Source organism: Calonectris borealis, chromosome 2, assembly GCF_964195595.1.
Source record: "Calonectris borealis chromosome 2, bCalBor7.hap1.2, whole genome shotgun sequence".
Lineage (NCBI taxonomy): Eukaryota > Metazoa > Chordata > Aves > Procellariiformes > Procellariidae > Calonectris > Calonectris borealis.
In genome coordinates this window covers 151,338,375-151,355,119 of record NC_134313.1, presented here as the reverse complement: position 1 = coordinate 151,355,119, position 16,745 = coordinate 151,338,375, and the positions used below count along the sequence as shown (strand labels likewise).

Sequence of the window (16,745 nt, the reverse complement as noted above, 5' to 3'; positions counted from 1 at the left end):
CTATAAAAATGATACTGACAGTCCTAAGTAGCATAATAAAATAACAGTACAGGAAAATACACAAAGAAAATACTGGCATAAGAAAGTCCCTTCCCATCTTTGATACCTAAACATTAATGAAAATAATTTTCAGTGACTGGCAAAGCTTCCAACAGATAATGATAAAAGCATACAGAAACCCACAGAATACTAGGAAAGGTAGATTCCACTCTTTTCATGTATCATTTGCAATCCAAATAATTACAAATACTCAGGATGTCAAACTAAGGAAGGTGAAAAAAGAATTGGAAAGATAAGATGGGGAGAGAAGAAAGGATGTCTGAAATACTGTAGAAAGGAGAGATTTTAGCCATGTATTAAATTAGATAACATATTTGTAAAATACACATAAATTAAAGCCATGATTCAACCATGAGATTATAGAAATATGAATGAAATATTTAAGCTCTACTGTCGTAGTTACTGTCATCAAAATCCCTTGACAGAATTAAAATCTTCTATAGACAGAAGTATGTTATTTCTTACATTGCATTTTGTTATATAGCTCTACTAGGCATATGTTGCAACTCAGAAACCAATGTATGGAAGGAATTTCAAATGTAGCTTTATTTAAAGAGCATCCTTGTGGGCAAAAGTGATGAGCATGTTCTGCCTAATTCAGAATTCCTTGGTGAATTAAAGAAAAGCGTATAAAAAGAACTATAGGATGAATAATTATAAAAAGATGACAATGAAACTATTTAACTCCACTGGGAATATTAATCTGCAAGCCATTTAAAAGGTTTTTTTTCATGTCCCTGTTAAAGGAATTTGTATTTGAAATTGCCTGACATTTAGACAAGCAGTTGTATGCAAAAGGAAGTAAGTTTGTGATTAATTCTTAACTGATACCGATGAGAAATAGTGCCAGCAGAGGTGGTTTAAGATGGCAGTTACCTGGCATCACTAAACAAAAGATAAAGGTCATATTTTCAGAGCTCCATTTTCCTTTTTGAGGACAGCATTTTGCAAGAATATATCACATTTAAAAATAAATAGAGGCAAAATCTTAACATTTTCACATATATATATATAGATAGCCTAGCATCCAATTGCTGCTCTGATTGCCAAGATTCATCACTGTAATTCATTCCTGCCAGTGTTTTCCTCAGCACAAGTACTACCCTCAACCAGATAAGACAGCCTCATTCTGGATGAAAATTTACTTCATAATCAAATTCACGTGCACGGATTTTTAAAAAGTCACATACAGTCATAAGCTGTTTTGGTAATTGCCTTTGCTGCATTCTTCTGAATATCAGGAACAGTAGAGGCTCCTACAAATGAAAGTAGCTCTTTAAGGCCTCCTGTCTGCTGAATCAGTTGCAGAGTATGCACATCTTCCAGACAATTTCCCAACACGGCAAGAGCTTCCACATGTAGATCGCTGAATTCCTAATAAGGAAAAAGCCCCAAACAAATAACCTTCAAATCAGGATTAAAATATCTTTGGCTTTTAACTTTGTAGGGTAATTGTCATAACTTTCTTTTGGACAGTTTATTTATACTGCAAAGTACATCTTTTCATACTCATATTTTTTGTATAATTTCTTTGATGTGCCTTAAGAAGCAACACAAGAAGCAAGCAAAAACAGTAAATACCCCAAAAGTCTCTCATTTATATCAAAGTGGGTTAAGCAGGTGTTCAGACAGGACCTGTCATCTTAAAATTTAAAAAACACCTCAAATTTCTCTATGCATTATATTTCCCATGGTGACATCTGAACTCAAGAAGCACTAAAATGGGTCTCATAACAGAAACAATGAAATTTCCAAGATAGGAAATTATATTTAAGGCCATTGATATCAAAGTAAATTCAGAAAAAAGATCAATGTTTGAACTAGGAACGTGCACCAGAGTTCAGCGTATAATCAAAAATTTTGGGAAAACATCGTATAAAAAGCTATATGGTGAATTTTTCTGATGTTTACAACAGTTTGAGAAATGAACAGTAAATGCAAAACAGTATTACTAATAGCAATAAAGCAATAAAACAAATATAAACATTTTGGTGAATCCCTTTGCTCCCTTTCTTAGTAAGCTAGGTATCCTAGCTTATCCTATTTCTATCTTGGTTAGCTCCAAGTAAGGAGCTCTTTCTTCTTTTATCACTCTTCCATAACATGAATAATATTTCTCATTAGTCACACAAACATTAGCAGCAAGAACAAAAAACTTTTAAGGCAAGTAAACTGTACATTAGTTTCCAGTATCTTCAGAAGACAATCTAATCCTTTATTTTCTTGCAGTATTATGATGGTTTCTCTGTCTTTACTAATTACTTCTAAGGTTTTAAGGGCTAACAACTGAATAACTGGGTATTCAGATTTCAGTAGTTCCAGCAAGGGAGGAATTACATTCAGTGCACGAACTGCAGCACGGCTTTGAAAATCCTGTAGTAAAATATTCAACAAAGAATGTTAGTGATAGAGAATACAACGGTACATCAATTCCTGACTTTACAGAAAACACCAAAAATCTGACTTCAAACATACAAAAATGAGTCAATATTCCAGAACTTGCAGTTCTTTCTTTTCAGCTAAGAATCAAACTGAATATAATCAAGCCCCAGCTACCTTAAATTTGTTTTGGTTTTTTTTTTGCATGACTGAAGTACACACTACAGAATCTAGTCCTGTCTAAGGAAGCATATTTACTCTTGTTTTTGCCACATTTGTCTCAACATACATGTTTCTTTGAGAAAGTTTTTTAAATTTAGTTTCATCATTTTTATTTACCTCAGTGGGGGGGGAAATAATTTTCGCACTCTACCGTGGTTGCCTGGTTATATCTTCTTTTGTTTTAGTAATTATAAAATGACAATTTAAAATTTCAACTTTAAACAGTGTATATGCAGCTTAATAAAAAGACAGTAGTGGATTATATTAAAATAGAAAAAAAAATAAATAAATTACAATTTGCTTTTAAATAGCTTATTGCACATGTGCAGCATGCAATTATCCTTATCAATATAAGCAAGCACCAGGTGCAGTTATCCAGATATACCCTGCAACAAAGACAGCGAGATAGTAAAAAAGGAGAAAGAGTAAAATGCGATTCTGAATAGACATGCTCTGATGCCCCAAAAGAGATAGAGTTATAAACTGAATTCATTATTGAATTGATTCGCTTAAGCCATGGAAGAGAACTGCCATACAAATGCACCATTCTTTTGCTAAGCAGCATATGGATGACATTAGTGCTCAGTGTGAAAGTAGCCAATAACAAACCTATTCCTCCCAGTATGGAAAGTAGCTGTTGACAGCATTCACCTATCATTAAAAAGATGTTCAAAATTGTGACTATGGACTTGCTGGCCAAAACAAGGCACAATGCAATTGCTAGTTCTTTAATTTACAGGATTATTCCAATCTTTTGGACAGACAGGTTATAACTCTCATTACAGAGATTAACATTTTCCAACTAAGAAAACAAATTCATAGTTAATTAAAAAAATCTGAGTCTGATCTCACATTGCTGTACAGCATGGATAATTGCATTAAGTCAATAGAATTAGAGTCAAAACAGTGATATTAACAACTAATGTAACAATCAAGGGTGTAATGTTTTCGAATACATTGATGAACACTGGAGAGTAAAGGAACCCAGTATTTTAAAATTATTAACCCCACTGACGATGGCAGGGGTGGGGGGGAGAGTGCTTATCTGCCTCTGTAATTTAAAACAACAACAACAACAAACTTTACCTGCACCAGGAGGTAGATACATTCAACTGAATTCTTCTTAACATCAGGATCAGGGCTACCTAGCAGTCTGATAAGTGGTTCTAATCCACCTTGCTCAAATATTTGTACTTTAGTAGTATATTCAACAGCCATATGTGCTAGACACAGCGTAGCAAATTCATGGATAACTACATCTTCTGTGGGGAATAAAGAGGAATATTTTGATCAAGTTTTATTCAGCACAGTATATGATCACTAATCCAGTAGTTTGAAATATTATTTGAAGTCAATAAACAATAGCTCTTAATCATACTTGACATCTCCATAAACATGTTGCTCCATCTGTACTCAGTGAGTAACAGAGCAACTCCTATAAAAGCAATTACCTATTTAACATGTAGTATGACAAATCACAAGTTACAAGGAAGATTTTATGAAATTGTCCGATCAAATGGCAATCATAAATTATTTCTGAGTGTGTTTTTGCACAAGGAATGAATACTGCAAGCTACCTTCTGGCGCCAGCTGTGATATAAGTGAATTTGTGACATCCAGTTCCCTCAGTAACTTCTTGACATCATCTACAATGAAATAAATACAAATATGAAGTCTTTTGTTTGGCAATCTTGGCTGAGTAAAGAAACAGATTCTGCTCCCAGGGAAATGTACTTATGGTTACTCCCTGAGTGACAAAAAGATCTGACTGAGAATGACACACAACTGAAGTTATACCAAGATTGTAACGGGCCCTGAAAGCATACAGGAGATTTTAAAGTGCCACAACATTCTTTGACATTTGATATACGAAGTTCCTCAATACTTCATTGAAACTTTATTCAAAATACTTGCATCCAGCAGGTTCTGATTAAATATTTCTCAGTTTTAGTTGTCAAAGAAGTCACACCCCAACAGATAAAGTTTTTTGTGGTTAAAATTATCAAAGTGAAAGCAATCCTTCCATTTTTAATTTTCAAGCCATCGCTTCCTAATTTTATGCTAACACAGCCCACATTGCAAATTGAAAACATGAATTATATAGGTCTTATTAAAATCACAGTAAAGACTTTCACAATGCATTTTTTTGTTGTCAATGGCAAACTAGCAAAACCACAACCACCGGATAGAATAACCAAAAAACATGTGATCTTACAGGGCTGTGTTATTACTATCAACACTTATAGTGTTGAAATGTAGGAAAAAAGGTGTAAGCTGAATATACTTTTAAAGAAAAAAAAATAATTAAGATGTGAATATAAATGGAAGATCTTCAGTCATTCAAATCCACATTTGTGCAGCACCGATGGAAGCCAAGGTCTGAAGGGAATGACTATATGCTAATGCTGAGTTGAAAGTAAGATAAAGAGCATAAGGTCCAATGCAACATGAACAGCAGGTAGCAGTTGACGAAAAGACTTAAATAGTGGTTAGGATATCACCATGGAAGACAACTGGGTAGAACATCTACCAAAATAAGACCTGATTAATTATACTAATTAGATGTAGCTTTATAAAGCAATGTAAAAATAACAGCCACTGAAACTCAGCCTTACGTCACATATTCTTTCATCTTCAGGTATGTCGACATACCACTCACTGCAGCTTGATCGTTTGGCACTCAGCCACCCAGCATGGATGTAATACATTCATTCTCACCTTATAAAAAGGTACAAGAAAATCTGCATATACTGTGGTTAAATCATTTAATAATGGTATGGCTACAGTAGATACACTACCTTGCTGTGAATGTAATGTCTCTGAGACTCAAGACCGCTTGAATTTCACTAGCTCAAATAGAGATAACAAAACATTTACAGCAGCCAAAGCAGCTGGGTAAACATGCATGCCAATGCTTGATAGTTCAGGGCTTTTTTTGCCACCAATACTTGAGTTAGCTATTTTAATTTAACACATTTTCTCCCTTATCACTGTAGTTACACTAACGCCTCAAGTAACAACTGATATTTAACCATAGCATTTTCTGTAGATGATAAATACTACTTTATCCTTCCCTTCCAACTTCTGTAAAAGAGAAGTGTGTCATGCCCACATTGGGGGGAATCATATGTAGTCAGGCTTTCCCTGATAGACATAATTCCAGTATTAAACTGTTTCAGTTTGGCCCCGTCAAAACAAAAATAAGGGTTGGGGACAAATTAACTTCTCTTGTAATTTTTTTTTCAGAATCAGTGAAGTTCACTCTAGCTGAATTTGTTCCTTTATTCTGGGCGGTTAATACAGGATTTTTTCACATGGGTCACCTATTGCTTTGATGACCACACTCATACACATTGGAAAATATTAAAAAATGGAAACTCTTACGATTAAAAGCCATGATGCCAAATACCATGATGGCATTTCTGCGTACAATAGGATTTTCATGTGAGATGAGTTTATACAGATGTTCCACTGCTCCAAGACCAAGAAGTGTCACTTTGTTTTCATCACCTGAAGAGTAATTAGGTTAAAAGTTCTGTAAAAATGCAACAAGCTCATAGTTCTAATGTAACAAAGTAAAACAGCTACCAATCTTTTATTGGACTGTAGAATCAAAGAACAAAGGCCTGGACAGGACCTTGGGAGATCGTCTAATCTGTACGCCAAATAAACATGTGTCAAATAGTATCAGGATTAATAGTATCTAGGATTAATTCACATTTGTAAAGCAAAGGTTGCTTCTGTCTATTGGACACCCAACTAATTTATTGGAGACTGCAACAGTAGTACAAAGGACAGCTTTCTGTGTAGCGAAGTACAGGTGAATGATTTCATTAAGAACCGAATTTTATTTTCCTCTTTTCTTGCCTCCCAATTTTATTTTCCTCAAAATAACAGTTAATTCATTCTGTGGATCTGCACTATCCTTCAACTGAAGCAACTATCAGGATTTGGACCATTAAATCCCACCTGAGATTTCTACCTCCTGAGAATGGAGCACTTTGTAGCTGAATAGGCTCTGCCCACGCAAAGAACAGAAGCGTTTTGTTCTTTGAGATTACAGCCTTTGTTCCTGCTCACTCAAAAACCACCCAAAACCCACGAAACAAAATCCAAAACCTACCCCTATTCTCAGTTCCCACAACAGCTTTATAATTCATTTTCTAATGAACCATGCCTGTCCTTTCTGGCGACAAGTGAGCAATGTGAGAAGAAACTGGAGAACTGGCCTCATTCTCAAGCCAATACACAATTAAAATACAGGAACTATTTTTTATTAAGGGATGGGACTTAATTTACTAGCAACATTCAAGAAATAAATTAACTGCAAAGTGAAAACAACTCCTTCTCTTGTGCCACACTGCAAAGTTACAGTCTAGTCTTCTGGAAGATTGCAGGAATATCTACATTAACAATTTAAAGGATTATTCATTTAGTAGAAACAGAAAAATTAAATATCTGTCCTCTTCCAGTGTGCCATATGTTACTGTGGACACCAGGGAAGGAGCCAACAAGAGTTTATGGTGTGCAGTTCATAGCTGTCTCCCAACAGTCCAAATTCTCTCTTCCCATATTCAAAATTTGGTTGCGTGCCCCCAGCCAAGTTTGCCATAATAAGCTGAACATAAACATCTTTCAGAACCCAATGATCCCATGCCAACTGTCAAAGCCTTCAGCTCTTCTCTCACAACTTCATCAGTATTGATAATTGCCATCAGTACAACAATCAGCATATAAAAACATGATTTTGAAAGAAAACATAAATTAAATGGAAATTAATATTAAAAGAAATTAATTATACCAAGAATGCTACCAGTGTATACCAATACCTCCCAGATGCAGGTCTGTTGCTCGTAGCAAAACAGATCTAGGTTATATCTAAACCAAACTCTATTAAACAGAGAATATAAATTAAACAGAGAATATAAAATTCTACAACAAAATGATAAAAATTTCCTTCACACAAACCACAGGACTTCTTTATAACTGCAAATACAGGTTTGACAGATATTTCAGAAAACTCTCAAAACCTTGACAGAGACCTTTGAGATGAAATGAAGATTTCGGTGCTAGGAAAATAAAAAATTATGAAATTCTATCAAAATCTAAGCAACACAAAGGAAAGCTCATTGCAAAAAGACTAACCTTTTGACGCAAATTTATACAGAGCATCACATGCTTTGGCCAAAACTTCCTCTTCAGGAGAACTAAGCATTAGCACAACTGTTGCTGCTGTTTTGCTTTCAATCAATAAAGGATCAAACTACAAACAAAAAAAAAGGAAAGAATAGTTTGAGTTATACTGAGCCTTCCCATGTGCTGCAGTAGACTTCCACATTTCAGTAAAAAAAAAAAAAAAATCTAGTTTGATGAGTTAGAAATATTAGTTGCTATTTACTTGGGAGAAATTCAAATTTTTAATAACAATTTGGGACATTGTTGAAAAATAAGAAAGAATAATTGACTTCCAAATATAATAATGATTTCATCCTGTATGAAGATTTTGGGGAAACCTTGACACCTCCCTGTACATTTAGGAAGTCTTGAAGGCAACAGACTATGTAATTGTTACACGTGTAAGAACATCCTGTGGCTTCGGAACCAAACATGAGAAATAGTTTCTTTTGAGCAGGTGTGCACAGAGCCTATGAACTTAGGTGTTGTATGAGGAAGAGGATTTGGTTACTCTGTGCCGTTAACACTTTGTGGTTGCTTTAAAAAAATAAAAGAACCCTTCCTGTGCCTTCATCAACTCAGTTCACTTGCTTACCATGATATTGTACTAGCTGAAGTATTTCCATGATATAATCCCTGCTCTGCCAGGTAGAAATGATACAAAGTGTTCATTTCCATTTCTGACCTCTCTCATACAGAAAGAAATCTTCCGATAAATCTGGCAATTTTCACCCTCTTAATAGACTCTTCGGGACTAACACCACTTCAGAAAGGGAATCTTCTAAAAAAGCCTTTCGTTCTTTAACAAGACTCAAGGATTTCTGAAAATTCCACCCATTAAAAAGTTTCAACCTTATTTGGACTTAAAATAATTTTTTAATATGGAAAAACTGTCCTCACACTTTAGGCCTATAAAGTATCTGTGTAACGTACAGAAACTACTAGATACTGGAGTCATGCAGTCTCTCAATATCAATGTATTTATCTTTAAAATACAGCAGGTTAATAATTTAAGATAGCAATACAAATTATTTAAAAATATTATTACAATGTATATTTATACTGTATATATTTTTAAATGTATATTATTTGTTTTTACTTCTTTTAAAAAACCTCTAATAGCTACATCAGAGGCACATGTGTACAAGTGTGCCTCTGATGTAGCATGTACATCATGGTATGTACAAGTCAGTTGCCAAGCAAGGAAATTATTTGGAGCAAATCTTCAAAAAAGTTATGAGTGTGCTAGAAGGAAAATGAACAAAGAGGAGGCTTTTTTTCTTCTCCTTCCTCTGACGTGTTAAAAAATAAGACAAAATATGATACTACTACGCAGACTTCTAAATTCATATTTTTGATAGGTTTTTAAAGCTAAGTAATTTCATCATCTTCCATGAGGCATATCACACAATTTAACTGTTTGCAAGATCAAGATCCAAGTTTCATTAACAGGTAAGAGGTTGCCTGGCTAATTTGCCTAACTGGTCTCCCCAGCTTCAAGGAGGTCTGAAAACCTGAAAACACTGTCCAGCTTCATGCTTGCTGTGACAAGCTGGAGGCATGGGACAAGTAATGGTACAAAGCTCCTTTTTAAAATCAGCTTACTGTACTGTATAAGTCATTTTGCTTAATAATGACTCAGCAACAAGAATTAAGCCAAATAGTGGCATAGTGGTCTAAGTTACATCTTAATGATAGGCCTAAAATGATGGAATTCTTTATGGGAATTTTCTTTTTAGATTGTATGGAGGCAAAAAGTTCAGCTTATCACAGCAATATTCATTCTACCTATTCGACACAGTTCGTTCATTCTACCTATATGACAGGCATACAGAAGAATTAAGAGATGACTGAAAGTCCCTTTAGCCACCTTCATACTTCTCTACTTCTACACATTTGTGTCCTTGCATGGACAGAACATGATCCTCCAGGTAAGTGCTATGATTTAAGCACAGACATGTCTCCTGAGTCTACTTGGTGATGGGATAAAACTGTAATTTTTAGGCTGCTAGTCCTCCACAGAAAAATAAACACAAAGATTGATCTCAGCTGAAGTTTAATAAGAAATGAAATATGAAATGAGAGTTTTAAATCTCAGTTATTTATTTACACTGATCTAATACCAAAGATGCTATTATGTTGCTCCATTTTTGTTGCCTCTCGTGTTCACAAGTAATCGTATAAACCTCAATTAAATGATAATTCCTAGAATTTAATGACAGGTTGGCACATGAGCAGAGTGAAATTGGTCCAATCTCTACCCATTTGTATAGACATTAGATTCACTACTACTGCCTGAAATATTCAATAAACACTTTCCTATTAGAAGCAGTTTTGTGCTGAAAACACAGCAAGAAGAGTCACTGAAATCAATGTATGTTTAAGAAGTCAGAGGCCTGAGCAGGTCAGTGATTTGCCGGGAAGTAACACTGTTTATCAAAACTATCATAGAACTGGATGTGACTTTTGCTTATCATAATGCCAGCATAGCCAGAGTCCCCCCTCCTTTTTTTCTTTTTTTCTTTAAAATGAAGGCTTGCTCCTAAATCTTCATACATCACTGCAGACTCTTCCCTTAATGGCACATACAGGACAGATTACATGCTAGAATAATATGCCTGAAGTTACAAACAACCTTGAATTAAACACAGAAATTTAACTAGTTTATAAGCAACAACATTTCCAACATCCAGTTTGTATTAAGAAAAAAGCAAGTTAAATGAAAAATAAAGCTATAATTCAAAAACTCCTATATGTCTTTGATCATGATTTTTGTGTACATTTGACTTCAAAGCCATTAGAAACTGCAAAGCATTTGGGGTTTTTTTTGGCTTCCATCAACTTAACTTAGTTGAAATTGAAGGCAATACAAAATATGTTTCCAGTCAGACCAAAGACGCATCTAGCCCAGCATCCTGTCTCTGACAAAGGCCAGTAACAGGTGTGGGCAAGCAGACTATTAAACTTTGCTTATATTCCCTCCCAGACTCCAGCACTCTGCAACCTAGAGAACTGGTGAACTAGCAATTTTATCTCTGTGTTCAAAAAGTCCAAGAAAAATTTTCCACCAGTTAACTTGGTAAATAATTTTGGAAGCCATCTGTATTTTAGCCACCCTTAATATTCTGAGGCACAAGTATCACAGTTTAACAGTCATATAAATAGAAGTGCTTTTTTTTTGTTTTAAAACTACCACCTGATAATTTTATTTGTCCTCCACAGTTCATTCACCACAAGAAACAGCAAAATAAATTACACCCATTTGCCTTCTCTGTATATTTACCGTTTTGTAAGTTTCTATGATATTCCTCTTCATGGTCATTTCTTTTTAGGGATGAAGAAACCTATTCTTTTTGATCTTTCCTTATACAGAAGCCACTCTGTCTATTCTTGTTGTCTTTCTTAGTACTTTTCTAAAGTTTAACTGTACCTTTTTTGAGATGGAAATATCAGAACTGTTAATGGCATTCAACATGTGCATGTATAATGCATTTGCTAGTGACATGGTGTTTTGCCTTTTATTTCTGGAATTTGAAATGTTGTATTTATTCACTTTTGCCTGCTTAATAACTGGCTGCCATTTTCATTAAAGTATCCACTTAATTCTGATAGACCGGACGACACAGGTTACAGAATAAAAACCCATGACATTCCACTGGCAACCTCTCTCCATTATGAAACCTGAACAGTAATTTGTTTTCTCACCTTTGCTTTCTATTTTATAACCAGACATTATTGCCAGGAGAGGAATTATTTTTTATCTGTTAGTGTCTATGTGAGTGAAGGGCGTGGTCTAAAAACTTTTGGAAAAGCTAAATAACTGTATCAACCAGATCACTGTTATCCACTTGCTCATTGACTCCTCTAAAGAATTCAAATAGATTTCAGAGATCGAACTTTCCTCTACACAAGCAATATTGATTCTCCTCCATTACTATCACATTTATCCATGCATCTTTTTTCTCTTCTTCTTTTTTTTTTTTTTTGTTTGTAACTATTTCTACCAATTAACATGGCATGGAAGACAAACTTTCTGGCCTGTAATTAGTGATGTATTTCTTTTTGAAAATGAAATTTTCTACCCTCCATTTCTCTAGTACAAAGGGTACATATTAAATACCATAAGTAAGAGCATCACAGTTTCAAATTTTAGCTATTTTTCACTTAGAACAAGACCTGGGCAAATACTATTTATTCATATTTGGGCAATTCCTTCACATTTGTTTTAGTGATTTGCTACATAGTTTTGTCTTCTGTCACAAAAAAAGTAATTTTGCTTTTCTTTTATGACTTTAATCACCTAATAGTATCCCTCTAAGAAGCTTCTTGCTTCTAGTCAATTTGGAAAAGCTTTATTGCTAGTTTTTGTATTCTTATTAGTTCTCTCCCAAAATATTTTGGTGCATTGTGACGTTGTGCTTTTACTTTTCATTTGTGAGTGCAAGGGTTTTTTTACATTTGGATGTAAATCCCACCTTTTGAAGGATGTATTTATCTGCTATTATTCTATTGTTTAATCATACTGTCATTTAAAAAAAAAAACCCTTTAAATTTGAATTAACCAACTACAGGTCTGCTTTATCCTTGCACCTTTCATAGACTCTTTAGAAGCATTACCGATATCTCTGATATTCTTAACCCCTTTTCCTTACCCTTTTCTGTCTAGAAAAATAGAGTTAATATATACCTGGTCATGTTAATTGTTTCAATTCTGTCATTGTCTGATCTCCTACACTAACAATATAAACCCAAGATATTCCACTGAATCACAAACAGTTGATGTTGGAAGGCACCTATGGAGATTATCTGGTCCAACTGCCCTGATCAGAGCAGGGTCAGCTAGAGCTCAGGGCTGGTGCACAGTCAGATTTTGAATATCTCCAAGGGTAGAGACCCCATAACCTCTCTGGGCAGCCTATGCCATGTTCCATCATTCTTACAGTAAAAGAGGATTTTTTTTTTTCTTACGTTTAAATGGATCAGTTTGTGCCCATTGCCCCTCATTCTTTCAGTGGTCATGTCTAAGAAAAGCCTGGCCTGACTTCTTTACTCCATCCTATCAGGTATTTATATACACATTGACAAGACCCCTCCAAACCTTCTCTCAAGACTGAACAGTCCCAACTCTCAGTCTCTCCTCATATGACAAATGCTCCAAGCCTTTGGCAGACTTGTTCTAGGAAGTCCATGTCTCTCTTGTACTGGGGAACCCAGAACTGGACACTGCACTCCAGGTGTGGTCTCACTCACCAATGTTGAGTGGAAGACAATAGTCCCCTCCCTCAAGTTGCTGGCCACACTCTGTCTAATGCACCCCAGGATTTTGTTAGCTTTCTTTGCCTCAACAGCACATTGCTGATGCATGTCCACCAGCATCACCAGGTCCTTTCCTGTAAAGCTGCTTTCCCACTGGTTATCACCCAGTCTGTATCAGTTATTCCTCCCCCAGGTGCAGGACTTGGTATTTCCCTTTATTGAACTTAATGAAATTCCCATTTTCCCATTTCTCTAGTTTGTTGAGGTGCCCCTGAATGGCTGCACAACCACCTGGTCTATCAAACACTCCTCTCAATTTTGTATCTTCTGCAAAGTTCTTGAGGGTGCACTCTGTCCCGTCATCCAGGTCAGTAATGAAGAGGTTAAACAGTACTGGCCCCGGGATCAACCCCTGGGCACAACACTAGTGCCTGACCTCCAGCTGGACCTCATGCTGCTGATCATAACCCTTTGAGTCTGGCAGTTCAGTTAGTTTTCAATTAATTTACACCATCTATTTATCTTGTCTGTGCTTCATCAGTTTGTCCCTGAGGATGTTATGAGAGACGGTGTTGAAAGCCTTACTACAGTCAAGTCAAATTAATATTTAGGCATTAATTGCTCAAAAGAAGGTGTTTCTGTGGAGACTGAATTTCAGGAGTTGACATTGCCACTTCATATATTCCACCTTTCCACCTTTTTAACATCAGTGTTGTGAATGAAGCCATTTTCAAAAATACTCAGGTATCTATAGCTCTCTTTCAGTGGTAATGTCTCAGTATTTTCTCTAGTGGTAATCTTAGGCTTCCCTTTCAACATCTATGCCCTCGCTGATGATCAAATAGTAATATTGTCTAGACCAAACTTAATGAAGATATCATATGAAAAGTTCCTATCAATCTATGTCAAAGCCAGCATATTTTATCTGCCTGAATTGCTGTCTAAGGTCATCCATATAGACATAGAGGCTCAAAGCACTATTTTTCCTGGAGAAGCCCAATTCTCAGAACAGATAATAGTAAAAGACAAATTATGAAAGGCAGGGAAAACAGAGTGCTCAGGAATACTTTCTGAAACCTATAAGCAGTGGCTAGGCTAAGAGATGTGTTTTCCACCTGTTCCTAGAAATCTATAAAAATTAGTGGTCATCTGCAGTACCATATATTCTCAGAGCATTCCACATGCACAAAGACCCTCTTTTATAAGCACGTCCACATTATCTCAAGGCTTCTTTTCTTGGACTTGACATTTTCATAAGCAGATTATCAATCAGAAGATAACAGCTAATACATCTTTTATTTTGTCTGTGTCTCATTTCCTGCCATCTGAAATATCCAGGTGAAATATAAAGTTTTGAGATTTGATTTTACATGATCACTATTAACAATATTCTCATAGCTAGATTTTCTTGATTGATAGTTACAACTAATCAATGATCTATTTTCATATTTAACACTGTTTTGCTATGCAACATTCAGGTTTTTTTCTCATAGGACTGCTAGAAGAGATATGCTAGTCTGAAGTACAATACGGGTAAAAACTAAGCCAAAAACTGCAGATGCCATCTGGACTTCACTCTTTTCAATTCCTTCCTTTTTAATAGTTTTATTGACCTTTTACTAAGTTTAATTTTTTCAATAGTTGAATATCTTTTCTAACATTATTCACAGTTTATTGTAGTAGTTAGTAGGCTGTACCATACTTTTCTCCAGAAACTCTAATGGTGTCTTTTGGATCTGGAAATTGTGGTGCTGCTTCTACTGACTTTCTAGGTATTTACTGAAAAAGTCAACTTTTATTACTTTGGAGGGGATTAGCTCATCTGTATGCCTTAAATCTACTGTCATGCCTTTCAGGTTTTTTTCTTAGACTGCAAAGATACTTGGTTTTAATTCTTCAGGCCTGTTTTAGTTAGTCCTATCCACAAACACCCTTCTTTGTGTGTCCTCCTGATTTTCTAGGTTATTCCGTACAGAAATGGCTTTAGATCAATTTATCCTCTCATGTTGAAGTTTTATGTCAAGTCTCCTTTCATAAGGATTTATTATTGATTGGAGCTTATGAATTACATTTGTAATATTCATCTTTCCACAGAACAGTTGGGCAAAACCTGATATCAATTGCTATGCCTCAGTGACATCATGGCTATTGGATATTACTGTAACAGTCAAAATTATTTATGCTTATTTAATATTGAACTTGTGACGTAGTTTTTGCTGACCAAATTTCCTATGACCTTTGAAAAAGCTCTTGCAGTACCATCACTCTCTACAGACAAACCCATTTTTTTTTAAAACAGTGTACTGAACTTTGCATTTAGTTTCACGCTCCTCTCTGGGACTCATTGAGGTCCTGATTTCCATTAACTTAATTATTATGTGGCACAGAATTTACATTATGCTCTTTTCAATGTTTCTGTCTTATTTCCTCTACTGCTTTCTGAATAAACCAATTAAACTTTAAAAATACCCGTATTTTGAACCTCTGTCTTTTTGGGGGTTTCTTTATACCTTGTGAATTTATAGAAACTCTTGAAAAGTGTGCTAGTGTCAGACCCTCAATCTCCACCTTTTGAAAAAAAGTCACATTACCACCATTATTTCATATTTGGCTTCAGCTCTTGTACTTCTCAATGTGGCACTTCCAATGATACCAGGAAAACCTGAACTGCTGCTAAAGACTGTATATCTTTGCAAAAGATATAGAATACATAGTACTGTCATTCAAACTATCTTAAAATTTTGTATTCAGTAAAAAAATCTGCAGATCCATCTAGGCTCTTAACACTTTCATCCTTAAAGAAAGGGAATGTCTCCACAGTTGAAAAGACAGGCAGATTTCAGGTTGCTCTTCTCCTTTCTCCTTTGATTTTTTACAAATGGAAAGCTAATACTGTTCTTCAAATAAAAAGAAGCCTGGATTGTTTCATACATTACTGTTTGCAAAGCCTGCCAAAGACAACAATCTCCACAAAGAACTACACATGCCCAGTCACTCTGGTTTGTATGCTGTCCAAGAAAAGCAGAAATAGAATCATCTTTAAAAGACATTTTTAGAATAATGTGGGTAAGCTAGGAGAGTAAGGAACTATGTACGGATGGTAGAGCTGGGCCTATAATTGTGTAATGTTTATTTTATAGCACATCGCAGTTTATAAACTTACCACATCCTTGGGTGGAGGCTCTACTTCCTTCTTTACTTTTTTACCCATTCTAAAAACAAAAACAAAAACAAAACAAAAATAAAAGCAGACAAACAAACTGCCTTCTGTGTTTTAGGAATCAGTTTACCAGTGATTTAGGAAAGCTTGTAACACAGACTTTCTCATTCATTTGACCCACCTAATCAGTTTGAAGATTTCTTTGACGTAGTAATTTCTGTGCAGAAAGTTGTCCCTTATAAACAAAATAAACTTTCTAACTCTTGAACATATTTGGTAAAATACAGCTGTCAACAAAATACATAAAAAGAAAGACCTGAGACATCACAGGCTCAAGTTGTAATGTGGTACAAATACATAGGACATGCTTTTCTGCAAGTTAGTTTTATCTGCATCTATAAATCATATATGAACTTGAAGGTCCTGTTAGGATATTTCCCCACGTTTGTCTGTACATTTTACGTTGGCAAACATTCTATACAACTGCAGAATG

At 35.3% G+C, this 16,745-nt stretch overlaps 1 protein-coding gene across 1 annotated transcript in view; it reads right to left on the bottom strand.

Moving 5' to 3' along the window:
* Positions 1-16,428, bottom strand: part of ARMC3 (armadillo repeat containing 3) — a 51,431-nt gene extending 35,003 nt beyond the window's left edge. Inside the window, exons 1-7 of the mRNA XM_075140799.1 lie at positions 16,256-16,428; positions 7,807-7,924; positions 6,046-6,171; positions 4,239-4,307; positions 3,748-3,923; positions 2,239-2,433; positions 1,251-1,434 (exon numbers count right to left, since the gene is read on the bottom strand). Coding sequence (XP_074996900.1) covers positions 1,251-1,434; positions 2,239-2,433; positions 3,748-3,923; positions 4,239-4,307; positions 6,046-6,171; positions 7,807-7,924; positions 16,256-16,303 — 916 coding nt within the window. The 5' untranslated portion in view covers positions 16,304-16,428. The remainder of the gene's footprint in view (positions 1-1,250; positions 1,435-2,238; positions 2,434-3,747; positions 3,924-4,238; positions 4,308-6,045; positions 6,172-7,806; positions 7,925-16,255) is intronic.
* Positions 16,429-16,745: the final 317 nt, after the last annotated feature.